Source organism: Ovis canadensis, chromosome 3, assembly GCF_042477335.2.
Source record: "Ovis canadensis isolate MfBH-ARS-UI-01 breed Bighorn chromosome 3, ARS-UI_OviCan_v2, whole genome shotgun sequence".
In the NCBI taxonomy this organism is placed as follows: domain Eukaryota; kingdom Metazoa; phylum Chordata; class Mammalia; order Artiodactyla; family Bovidae; genus Ovis; species Ovis canadensis.
In genome coordinates this window covers 231,852,413-231,864,914 of record NC_091247.1, presented here as the reverse complement: position 1 = coordinate 231,864,914, position 12,502 = coordinate 231,852,413, and the positions used below count along the sequence as shown (strand labels likewise).

Genomic DNA, 12,502 nt, shown 5'->3' with positions numbered 1-12,502 from the left:
GTGCGGCCAGGGACTGGAGATGGGGGAAGAAAGGCAAGGCCACACCCAAAGTCCCATCCAGAGAGGACTCTCCCACCCTCGCAGAAGTGGCAGGCCCTGGCACCGTGCTCAGACCCGCTCACGCACCCCATTCGCTCCGCCGACTTCCCAGCAGAGCCAGCCCTCGAGAGCTGAGCCGCTCGGGCACAAACCCGTTCCCGGGGAACACCGAGACCCCGGGCTCACTCCAGGCCCCGCCTTTGCCCAGGAGGCCGCATCGTCCTCACCGCCAGAGAGGAACTCGCTCCTCCTTCGGCACTCTTGGTGCGTTGCCCGGGGCGTGCCACACCCAGAGTGTGCCTGGGCGTCTGCACGCATGTGCGTCAGAGCCGGCCTACCGCCACAGCCCCAGAGATGGCCGCGGCTTCTTGTTCCTCCCCTTGGTCGCTCTGGCCCTCCCGCTGGCACAAGGGCCGTGGCCGGCGTCCGCCGGCCCCGGGAGCGGGGTGTCCGTGCTGGGCCGGTCGAGCCGGTGGTGCTCCCGTGCGGGCGGCAGGCGGTTCCTCCCTCCTCCGTGTCTGGACCAGTGAATCACGACTGCGCCGGCAGGCAGGGCAGCCTGGATCTTGCGCAGCTCCAAGGCCGGCTTCGGTCGGTTGTGTTCTTGCAGGCGTCTCCACTGCTCTAAGCTCATCCCTTCGGCCTCTGTGTCCCCCGGGGACTCCTGCGACCCAGGAGCTCTGCCGCTGGCGTCTCCTGCAGGCTGCCCGGGGTCTGTGGGGTCAGCCCCGAGGGGGGCCGCTGCCCCTCCCCCAGCGCCCCCTTCCCACGCACCCTCCCAGGCGTAGAACAGGACGTAGGCGCTCTGGCTCAGGGCAGCAGTCTCGTCACAGGCGGTCACCTTGGCGTCGTCCATCTTATACCATTGGCCGTTGCCCGCTCGGACGTAACAAAAGTAGTGTCCTCGCTCACAGCTCCACCCGGAGTGCACCAGCACGGCATAGAGCACGTAGCCCAGTGGCCCTGCCTTCCGCTCAGACGTGTAGGGCTGCACGTCCAGGCACTGGGGATAGCGCACCTCCTGAGCCCTTTTGGCCCCGCTCAGCTGTGTGAACCGCTTCAGCACCAGCACCAGGACCTGGGAGGTGCTGTGCAAAGTCAACGTCTTGGTGGCAGGCACCTTCCGGAGACAAACGCCACAGTCATAGGCATTTTCCGCCTCCAGCTTCTCGGGCTTCACCAGCTCTCTCAGAGCTTGCTCCACACTCTGAGCCGCCGTGATATCCAGGCTGATGTCCAGGTAAGGGTCGAACGTGTCCGAGACACCGAGGCAGTGGAGACACTGGATCCGAGACCTCCACGTCCCGCCGAAGATCTGACGGACGACGCCGGTGTCCTCGGAGGCGTGGCCCGACGGCTGGGATGCACTCAGGCACCCTTGCTGCATGCCACTCAGAGTGAACATCAGAAACTCGTGGGCATCTTCCTGCTGGTGTCTGTGGAAGCCCGCCAGCAGGTCCTTGCGGGGCCGGATCACCTCTCCCGCGTGAAGGAGGGCTCGGGTCACGTGAGCTCGCATGGCACAGAGCGTGCAGGAGCCGCCGGCCGGACAGAGGGTGGCGTGCTGCCGGGACACCAGCCAGCTGGCCAGGGGCGGCGTGTGGCTCAGACACTGCAGCGCCGCATTCACGTAGCAGGTGTTCCCCAGATTCTGAAGCCCAGCGCCCACCCCCCACGGCCCCCTCCAACTCAGGGCGACTTTCTGGCCAGGCGCCAGCCCCGCTGACCCGGGAGCCAAGTCACCCCGCTGGGGGCGCCCGACTGCCGGCGACGGCCCCTCAGGGACAGAGGGTCCCCGAAGGGCATCCGCACCAGCGGCGCTGGCCCGACAACCTTGCCCTCCGGCTAAGACGTTGAAGGGAGCCGGACACGCACCTCCCCCGTGCTCAGAAGCAGCCCCCGGGTCTCTGCAAACAAGGCCCACGAGGGTTTCCATCTCCTACCTGCAGCTGCACGCCGGTGCCTCCTTCCCTCACACCGTCGTCTCCAAAAAGGGCCCGGGCTCCGCCCCCTCGGGCCTTTGGGGGCTTTCCCACAGCCCCACCCCCGCACGTGCAAGCTCCTCATTCGCCGAGGCAGCCGAGGGCCTGCCCATTCCCACTCCTGCCATCCAACCACCGACACTTTTCTCGGGGAATTCCCCTTGACGAAGCCCCGCACGCACTTCCGACCTGGCCCCCTGGACCAAAGGGCTCCGGATGCAAATGATTCGGGGCCATTGGGCCTTCCAGGCTTGCCCGCTAGACATTCACTGCGGGCCTTCCAAGTTCAGCACACAAATGCGGGCTGCAGAGGAATGCCGTGGGCTCACCATTCACATCCTAACACACTTGTGCAAACATATGTCTGCCCACCTACCCTCTCCCCTTTAGGGGTCTCCCCACCCCAGACCCCTGCCAGAGGACAACCCCTCCCCACACAATAAGAAACCCTTGCCTCAACTTTGCTCTCCAGTGAGGTCCACTCCGATCTCTATGCTTTCTCACTGGACACTCTCCTAGCGTTCAGGGTCCTGGCACCAGAAGCTGCCTAGAGAGTGGCACATATGCTTTTCTCCCTTCAGGGCCATTGGTCAAGCCCCAAAGCGAGCTCATTCCAAAAGGCATAGAATTGCTGCAACTTTGGATGCATTGCTTCAGCTCCTTTTATGTCTCCGTTGCCTTTCGCCCTTCCTTTTCCTTCTTCCATTTGTTTTGATTGTTGTTGTTGTTGTTGTTGTCGTTGTCGTTCCTTTCTTTGTTTTTTTGGGGGTTTTTTGAGCCGTTTTTTGGTTTTGGGTTTTTTTGTGTTTTGGGTTTTTTTTTTTTTTTTCGTTTTCCTTTTTTAATTTTTTTTTTAATTTTGTGTTCATTTTGTTATTTTTTTGTTGATTTTATTCTCTTTCTCTATTTTATATACAATAGTTGACTCATACAGTCGTCTTTCCAATTCCAGGGCTTAAAACGCGCTCTAAGTTAAGGCATAAAAAAGGTTTCCCTCCTGGAGGAGGATGACTGTTGCTTTCCTTCTCGGTGTGGGACAGGTGTGTTTGTTTGCTCTCCCGTCCTGGACATTATGCTTGCCTTCCAGGACGATGGGGGTTTCACGGTCCACGTGTTTCCCATACATAGCTGAAGCGTTGATTCCGTGGACCCTTACTAGGAAAGAACGGCCCTGACCCCGCTTTCTGCCTTAGCCTCTTGCACCCCTCTCCCCTCCCGCTTCCCCATCCCATCCCAGGACCCTACCACTTTGTGCTTTATCGTCCAGGTGCTCACACCCTTGCTGTCCTCTTGCCTCCTTCCCATGGCACAGAGAAGCGAGATCAGCCAGTATCTTTCTCGCTTTTGCACGGATTTCCCCCAGCGTAAGGCCACCTTCCCACTCCCCCTGCCACGCCGCTCCAGTCGCCGTTCTTCTCCTTTTTCTCCTTCTCCTTCTTCTTCTTCTTCAGAGGGGGTGGATGGGGCAAGCAGTAAGTCCATTTGAGACGATGGGGAAGATGGGTGGTGATGATGAGGGAAGGCTGTGGGTGGCTCCACGTCCTCGCGCGGGGCACGCTTGTTCGTGTTCTTGGGGGAAGATGCTGCTCATCATTCTTTTTCCTCTCCACGTGTGGAGGGCGTGGTGGGCTGTAGGTAAGCATGCGGGGGAAACGAGCCATCGGAACGTTCTCTGTTCCTTGCCACGCCGACTGGTGCGGTCAGCAGCCAGAGTTGTCCCTCGAGGTCTGAGATGTTAAACCACACATTCCCGGTCTGCCCTTTGCTGGAGGGTTTGGGGTTCGCGGCCGTCAGCCAAGAAACAGAGATGAAACGCAAGAGGTGATCGATAAGGGTCCTCAGGCGCCCCTCCACCGGGTCACGGGAATCATGAGGCAGTCGGGAAAGCAGCGAGGGGAGGACAGTTTCCCCACCGCCCCAGGCACTTTGGAGGCCGGCCGCATCTCCTCGCGTCCAGCGGCGTTTGTCCGGGGCCCAGCTGGAAGAGACAACTGACTGCCAGGCAGGCCGGGCAGAGTCGGAAGTCCAGTTGTCTTGCTATCCCAATCTGGGGTAGGCTCGGGTCTTTCCTCAGTGTGGGGAGGACCTTTGCTTTCAGAAATGAACGCTGCGTGACGGATCTCCACCTAGGCCCCGGTGCACTGCTGGTGGAGAGGTTTCTTTGGCACTAGTTGGCTCGCCTTTCTCCCCTTGGCCTTCGTGTCGGTGCTGGTGGTGCCAGCGGTGGTGCTCACGGCATCGTGGATCGCTTCTCCTGTTTGGCACTCGGCGCTTCTCCAGCATGCTCCTTGCACCGGAAATGGAGCCCCAGGGAACTTTGCAGACGAGCGTCCTGCCGGGGACGCACGGATCCCCGCCTCATTCCTGCCGGACCCTCTGCCTAGTAGCACGAGGCCTCCCGAGGGCAGCCACCCATAAAGACTGCTTGCCCATCTTCCCCCCGGACGCTGCTCGACGTCTGGGGCATTTCCGAGAGCCTGGCCAGCCGGAAGGACACGGTGCGTGGACCTGCACCCGCTCTTCCCTGCACCTCCCCGCCGATGGGCTCCGGAGGTCGTCTCCTTGCTCGGCTGGCTGTGAGCGTTCTGTGAGGTGTCTCCAGGCCGCGTCACTCACCAGAGGCCAGCGGTGCGGCCAGGGACTGGAGACGGGGGAAGAAAGGCAAGGCCACACCCAAAGTCCCATCCAGAGAGGACTCTCCCACCCTCGCAGAAGTGGCAGGCCCTGGCACCGTGCTCAGACCCGCTCACGCACCCCATTCGCTCCGCCGACTTCCCAGCAGAGCCAGCCCTCGAGAGCTGAGCCGCTCGGGCACAAACCCGTTCCCGGGGAACACCGAGACCCCGGGCTCACTCCAGGCCCCGCCTTTGCCCAGGAGGCCGCATCGTCCTCACCGCCAGAGAGGAACTCGCTCCTCCTTCGGCACTCTTGGTGCGTTGCCCGGGGCGTGCCACACCCAGAGTGTGCCTGGGCGTCTGCACGCATGTGCGTCAGAGCCGGCCTACCGCCACAGCCCCAGAGATGGCCGCGGCTTCTTGTTCCTCCCCTTGGTCGCTCTGGCCCTCCCGCTGGCACAAGGGCCGTGGCCGGCGTCCGCCGGCCCCGGGAGCGGGGTGTCCGTGCTGGGCCGGTCGAGCCGGTGGTGCTCCCGTGCGGGCGGCAGGCGGTTCCTCCCTCCTCCGTGTCTGGACCAGTGAATCACGACTGCGCCGGCAGGCAGGGCAGCCTGGATCTTGCGCAGCTCCAAGGCCGGCTTCGGTCGGTTGTGTTCTTGCAGGCGTCTCCACTGCTCTAAGCTCATCCCTTCGGCCTCTGTGTCCCCCGGGGACTCCTGCGACCCAGGAGCTCTGCCGCTGGCGTCTCCTGCAGGCTGCCCGGGGTCTGTGGGGTCAGCCCCGAGGGGGGCCGCTGCCCCTCCCCCAGCGCCCCCTTCCCACGCACCCTCCCAGGCGTAGAACAGGACGTAGGCGCTCTGGCTCAGGGCAGCAGTCTCGTCACAGGCGGTCACCTTGGCGTCGTCCATCTTATACCATTGGCCGTTGCCCGCTCGGACGTAACAAAAGTAGTGTCCTCGCTCACAGCTCCACCCGGAGTGCACCAGCACGGCATAGAGCACGTAGCCCAGTGGCCCTGCCTTCCGCTCAGACGTGTAGGGCTGCACGTCCAGGCACTGGGGATAGCGCACCTCCTGAGCCCTTTTGGCCCCGCTCAGCTGTGTGAACCGCTTCAGCACCAGCACCAGGACCTGGGAGGTGCTGTGCAAAGTCAACGTCTTGGTGGCAGGCACCTTCCGGAGACAAACGCCACAGTCATAGGCATTTTCCGCCTCCAGCTTCTCGGGCTTCACCAGCTCTCTCAGAGCTTGCTCCACACTCTGAGCCGCCGTGATATCCAGGCTGATGTCCAGGTAAGGGTCGAACGTGTCCGAGACACCGAGGCAGTGGAGACACTGGATCCGAGACCTCCACGTCCCGCCGAAGATCTGACGGACGACGCCGGTGTCCTCGGAGGCGTGGCCCGACGGCTGGGATGCACTCAGGCACCCTTGCTGCATGCCACTCAGAGTGAACATCAGAAACTCGTGGGCGTCTTCCTGCTGGTGTCTGTGGAAGCCCGCCAGCAGGTCCTTGCGGGGCCGGATCACCTCTCCCGCGTGAAGGAGGGCTCGGGTCACGTGAGCTCGCATGGCACAGAGCGTGCAGGAGCCGCCGGCCGGACAGAGGGTGGCGTGCTGCCGGGACACCAGCCAGCTGGCCAGGGGCGGCGTGTGGCTCAGACACTGCAGCGCCGCATTCACGTAGCAGGTGTTCCCCAGATTCTGAAGCCCAGCGCCCACCCCCCACGGCCCCCTCCAACTCAGGGCGACTTTCTGGCCAGGCGCCAGCCCCGCTGACCCGGGAGCCAAGTCACCCCGCTGGGGGCGCCCGACTGCCGGCGACGGCCCCTCAGGGACAGAGGGTCCCCGAAGGGCATCCGCACCAGCGGCGCTGGCCCGACCATCTTGCCCTCCGGCTAAGACGTTGAAGGGAGCCGGACACGCACCTCCCCCGTGCTCAGAAGCAGCCCCCGGGTCTCTGCAAACAAGGCCCACGAGGGTTTCCATCTCCTACCTGCAGCTGCACGCCGGTGCCTCCTTCCCTCACACCGTCGTCTCCAAAAAGGGCCCGGGCTCCGCCCCCTCGGGCCTTTGGGGGCTTTCCCACAGCCCCACCCCCGCACGTGCAAGCTCCTCATTCGCCGAGGCAGCCGAGGGCCTGCCCATTCCCACTCCTGCCATCCAACCACCGACACTTTTCTCGGGGAATTCCCCTTGACGAAGCCCCGCACGCACTTCCGACCTGGCCCCCTGGACCAAAGGGCTCCGGATGCAAATGATTCGGGGCCATTGGGCCTTCCAGGCTTGCCCGCTAGACATTCACTGCGGGCCTTCCAAGTTCAGCACACAAATGCGGGCTGCAGAGGAATGCCGTGGGCTCACCATTCACATCCTAACACACTTGTGCAAACATATGTCTGCCCACCTACCCTCTCCCCTTTAGGGGTCTCCCCACCCCAGACCCCTGCCAGAGGACAACCCCTCCCCACACAATAAGAAACCCTTGCCTCAACTTTGCTCTCCAGTGAGGTCCACTCCGATCTCTATGCTTTCTCACTGGACACTCTCCTAGCGTTCAGGGTCCTGGCACCAGAAGCTGCCTAGAGAGTGGCACATATGCTTTTCTCCCTTCAGGGCCATTGGTCAAGCCCCAAAGCGAGCTCATTCCAAAAGGCATAGAATTGCTGCAACTTTGGATGCATTGCTTCAGCTCCTTTTATGTCTCCGTTGCCTTTCGCCCTTCCTTTTCCTTCTTCCATTTGTTTTGATTGTTGTTGTTGTTGTTGTTGTCGTTGTCGTTCCTTTCTTTGTTTTTTTGGGGGTTTTTTGAGCCGTTTTTTGGTTTTGGGTTTTTTTGTGTTTTGGGGTTTTTTTTTTTTTTTCGTTTTCCTTTTTTAATTTTTTTTTTAATTTTGTGTTCATTTTGTTATTTTTTTGTTGATTTTATTCTCTTTCTCTATTTTATATACAATAGTTGACTCATACAGTCGTCTTTCCAATTCCAGGGCTTAAAACGCGCTCTAAGTTAAGGCATAAAAAAGGTTTCCCTCCTGGAGGAGGATGACTGTTGCTTTCCTTCTCGGTGTGGGACAGGTGTGTTTGTTTGCTCTCCCGTCCTGGACATTATGCTTGCCTTCCAGGACGATGGGGGTTTCACGGTCCACGTGTTTCCCATACATAGCTGAAGCGTTGATTCCGTGGACCCTTACTAGGAAAGAACGGCCCTGACCCCGCTTTCTGCCTTAGCCTCTTGCACCCCTCTCCCCTCCCGCTTCCCCATCCCATCCCAGGACCCTACCACTTTGTGCTTTATCGTCCAGGTGCTCACACCCTTGCTGTCCTCTTGCCTCCTTCCCATGGCACAGAGAAGCGAGATCAGCCAGTATCTTTCTCGCTTTTGCACGGATTTCCCCCAGCGTAAGGCCACCTTCCCACTCCCCCTGCCACGCCGCTCCAGTCGCCGTTCTTCTCCTTTTTCTCCTTCTCCTTCTTCTTCTTCTTCAGAGGGGGTGGATGGGGCAAGCAGTAAGTCCATTTGAGACGATGGGGAAGATGGGTGGTGATGATGAGGGAAGGCTGTGGGTGGCTCCACGTCCTCGCGCGGGGCACGCTTGTTCGTGTTCTTGGGGGAAGATGCTGCTCATCATTCTTTTTCCTCTCCACGTGTGGAGGGCGTGGTGGGCTGTAGGTAAGCATGCGGGGGAAACGAGCCATCGGAACGTTCTCTGTTCCTTGCCACGCCGACTGGTGCGGTCAGCAGCCAGAGTTGTCCCTCGAGGTCTGAGATGTTAAACCACACATTCCCGGTCTGCCCTTTGCTGGAGGGTTTGGGGTTCGCGGCCGTCAGCCAAGAAACAGAGATGAAACGCAAGAGGTGATCGATAAGGGTCCTCAGGCGCCCCTCCACCGGGTCACGGGAATCATGAGGCAGTCGGGAAAGCAGCGAGGGGAGGACAGTTTCCCCACCGCCCCAGGCACTTTGGAGGCCGGCCGCATCTCCTCGCGTCCAGCGGCGTTTGTCCGGGGCCCAGCTGGAAGAGACAACTGACTGCCAGGCAGGCCGGGCAGAGTCGGAAGTCCAGTTGTCTTGCTATCCCAATCTGGGGTAGGCTCGGGTCTTTCCTCAGTGTGGGGAGGACCTTTGCTTTCAGAAATGAACGCTGCGTGACGGATCTCCACCTAGGCCCCGGTGCACTGCTGGTGGAGAGGTTTCTTTGGCACTAGTTGGCTCGCCTTTCTCCCCTTGGCCTTCGTGTCGGTGCTGGTGGTGCCGGCGGTGGTGCTCACGGCATCGTGGATCGCTTCTCCTGTTTGGCACTCGGCGCTTCTCCAGCATGCTCCTTGCACCGGAAATGGAGCCCCAGGGAACTTTGCAGACGAGCGTCCTGCCGGGGACGCACGGATCCCCGCCTCATTCCTGCCGGACCCTCTGCCTAGTAGCACGAGGCCTCCCGAGGGCAGCCACCCATAAAGACTGCTTGCCCATCTTCCCCCCGGACGCTGCTCGACGTCTGGGGCATTTCCGAGAGCCTGGCCGGCCGGAAGGACACGGTGCGTGGACCTGCACCCGCTCTTCCCTGCACCTCCCCGCCGATGGGCTCCGGAGGTCGTCTCCTTGCTCGGCTGGCTGTGAGCGTTCTGTGAGGTGTCTCCAGGCCGCGTCACTCACCAGAGGCCAGCGGTGCGGCCAGGGACTGGAGACGGGGGAAGAAAGGCAAGGCCACACCCAAAGTCCCATCCAGAGAGGACTCTCCCACCCTCGCAGAAGTGGCAGGCCCTGGCACCGTGCTCAGACCCGCTCACGCACCCCATTCGCTCCGCCGACTTCCCAGCAGAGCCAGCCCTCGAGAGCTGAGCCGCTCGGGCACAAACCCGTTCCCGGGGAACACCGAGACCCCGGGCTCACTCCAGGCCCCGCCTTTGCCCAGGAGGCCGCATCGTCCTCACCGCCAGAGAGGAACTCGCTCCTCCTTCGGCACTCTTGGTGCGTTGCCCGGGGCGTGCCGCACCCAGAGTGTGCCTGGGCGTCTGCACGCATGTGCGTCAGAGCCGGCCTACCGCCACAGCCCCAGAGATGGCCGCGGCTTCTTGTTCCTCCCCTTGGTCGCTCTGGCCCTCCCGCTGGCACAAGGGCCGTGGCCGGCGTCCGCCGGCCCCGGGAGCGGGGTGTCCGTGCTGGGCCGGTCGAGCCGGTGGTGCTCCCGTGCGGGCGGCAGGCGGTTCCTCCCTCCTCCGTGTCTGGACCAGTGAATCACGACTGCACCGGCAGGCAGGGCAGCCTGGATCTTGCGCAGCTCCAAGGCCGGCTTCGGTCGGTTGTGTTCTTGCAGGCGTCTCCACTGCTCTAAGCTCATCCCTTCGGCCTCTGTGTCCCCCGGGGACTCCTGCGACCCAGGAGCTCTGCCGCTGGCGTCTCCTGCAGGCTGCCCGGGGTCTGTGGGGTCAGCCCCGAGGGGGGCCGCTGCCCCTCCCCCAGCGCCCCCTTCCCACGCACCCTCCCAGGCGTAGAACAGGACGTAGGCGCTCTGGCTCAGGGCAGCAGTCTCGTCACAGGCGGTCACCTTGGCGTCGTCCATCTTATACCATTGGCCGTTGCCCGCTCGGACGTAACAAAAGTAGTGTCCTCGCTCACAGCTCCACCCGGAGTGCACCAGCACGGCATAGAGCACGTAGCCCAGTGGCCCTGCCTTCCGCTCAGACGTGTAGGGCTGCACGTCCAGGCACTGGGGATAGCGCACCTCCTGAGCCCTTTTGGCCCCGCTCAGCTGTGTGAACCGCTTCAGCACCAGCACCAGGACCTGGGAGGTGCTGTGCAAAGTCAACGTCTTGGTGGCAGGCACCTTCCGGAGACAAACGCCACAGTCATAGGCATTTTCCGCCTCCAGCTTCTCGGGCTTCACCAGCTCTCTCAGAGCTTGCTCCACACTCTGAGCCGCCGTGATATCCAGGCTGATGTCCAGGTAAGGGTCGAACGTGTCCGAGACACCGAGGCAGTGGAGACACTGGATCCGAGACCTCCACGTCCCGCCGAAGATCTGACGGACGACGCCGGTGTCCTCGGAGGCGTGGCCCGACGGCTGGGATGCACTCAGGCACCCTTGCTGCATGCCACTCAGAGTGAACATCAGAAACTCGTGGGCGTCTTCCTGCTGGTGTCTGTGGAAGCCCGCCAGCAGGTCCTTGCGGGGCCGGATCACCTCTCCCGCGTGAAGGAGGGCTCGGGTCACGTGAGCTCGCATGGCACAGAGCGTGCAGGAGCCGCCGGCCGGACAGAGGGTGGCGTGCTGCCGGGACACCAGCCAGCTGGCCAGGGGCGGCGTGTGGCTCAGACACTGCAGCGCCGCATTCACGTAGCAGGTGTTCCCCAGATTCTGAAGCCCAGCGCCCACCCCCCACGGCCCCCTCCAACTCAGGGCGACTTTCTGGCCAGGCGCCAGCCCCGCTGACCCGGGAGCCAAGTCACCCCGCTGGGGGCGCCCGACTGCCGGCGACGGCCCCTCAGGGACAGAGGGTCCCCGAAGGGCATCCGCACCAGCGGCGCTGGCCCGACCATCTTGCCCTCCGGCTAAGACGTTGAAGGGAGCCGGACACGCACCTCCCCCGTGCTCAGAAGCAGCCCCCGGGTCTCTGCAAACAAGGCCCACGAGGGTTTCCATCTCCTACCTGCAGCTGCACGCCGGTGCCTCCTTCCCTCACACCGTCGTCTCCAAAAAGGGCCCGGGCTCCGCCCCCTCGGGCCTTTGGGGGCTTTCCCACAGCCCCACCCCCGCACGTGCAAGCTCCTCATTCGCCGAGGCAGCCGAGGGCCTGCCCATTCCCACTCCTGCCATCCAACCACCGACACTTTTCTCGGGGAATTCCCCTTGACGAAGCCCCGCACGCACTTCCGACCTGGCCCCCTGGACCAAAGGGCTCCGGATGCAAATGATTCGGGGCCATTGGGCCTTCCAGGCTTGCCCGCTAGACATTCACTGCGGGCCTTCCAAGTTCAGCACACAAATGCGGGCTGCAGAGGAATGCCGTGGGCTCACCATTCACATCCTAACACACTTGTGCAAACATATGTCTGCCCACCTACCCTCTCCCCTTTAGGGGTCTCCCCACCCCAGACCCCTGCCAGAGGACAACCCCTCCCCACACAATAAGAAACCCTTGCCTCAACTTTGCTCTCCAGTGAGGTCCACTCCGATCTCTATGCTTTCTCACTGGACACTCTCCTAGCGTTCAGGGTCCTGGCACCAGAAGCTGCCTAGAGAGTGGCACATATGCTTTTCTCCCTTCAGGGCCATTGGTCAAGCCCCAAAGCGAGCTCATTCCAAAAGGCATAGAATTGCTGCAACTTTGGATGCATTGCTTCAGCTCCTTTTATGTCTCCGTTGCCTTTCGCCCTTCCTTTTCCTTCTTCCATTTGTTTTGATTGTTGTTGTTGTTGTTGTTGTCGTTGTCGTTCCTTTCTTTGTTTTTTTGGGGGTTTTTTGAGCCGTTTTTTGGTTTTGGGTTTTTTTGTGTTTTGGGGTTTTTTTTTTTTTTTCGTTTTCCTTTTTTAATTTTTTTTTTAATTTTGTGTTCATTTTGTTATTTTTTTGTTGATTTTATTCTCTTTCTCTATTTTATATACAATAGTTGACTCATACAGTCGTCTTTCCAATTCCAGGGCTTAAAACGCGCTCTAAGTTAAGGCATAAAAAAGGTTTCCCTCCTGGAGGAGGATGACTGTTGCTTTCCTTCTCGGTGTGGGACAGGTGTGTTTGTTTGCTCTCCCGTCCTGGACATTATGCTTGCCTTCCAGGACGATGGGGGTTTCACGGTCCACGTGTTTCCCATACATAGCTGAAGCGTTGATTCCGTGGACCCTTACTAGGAAAGAACGGCCCTGACCCCGCTT

At 61.2% G+C, this 12,502-nt stretch overlaps 3 protein-coding genes across 3 annotated transcripts; all 3 read right to left on the bottom strand.

Moving 5' to 3' along the window:
• Positions 1-373: 373 nt before the first annotated feature.
• Positions 374-1,975, bottom strand: LOC138436457 (ubiquitin carboxyl-terminal hydrolase 17-like protein 6). The gene has a single exon (XM_069582026.1). It carries the CDS (start codon positions 1,973-1,975, stop codon positions 374-376), a length of 1,602 nt encoding a protein of 533 aa, XP_069438127.1.
• Positions 1,976-5,022: 3,047 nt separating this feature from the next.
• Positions 5,023-6,624, bottom strand: LOC138436456 (ubiquitin carboxyl-terminal hydrolase 17-like protein 6). Its single transcript, XM_069582025.1, has one exon. The coding sequence runs from the start codon at positions 6,622-6,624 to the stop codon at positions 5,023-5,025; it is 1,602 nt and encodes a 533-aa protein (XP_069438126.1).
• A 3,047-nt stretch (positions 6,625-9,671) lies between these two features.
• On the bottom strand, positions 9,672-11,273 carry LOC138436455 (ubiquitin carboxyl-terminal hydrolase 17-like protein 6). The gene has a single exon (XM_069582023.1). It carries the CDS (start codon positions 11,271-11,273, stop codon positions 9,672-9,674), a length of 1,602 nt encoding a protein of 533 aa, XP_069438124.1.
• Between the last annotated feature and the right edge of the window lie 1,229 nt (positions 11,274-12,502).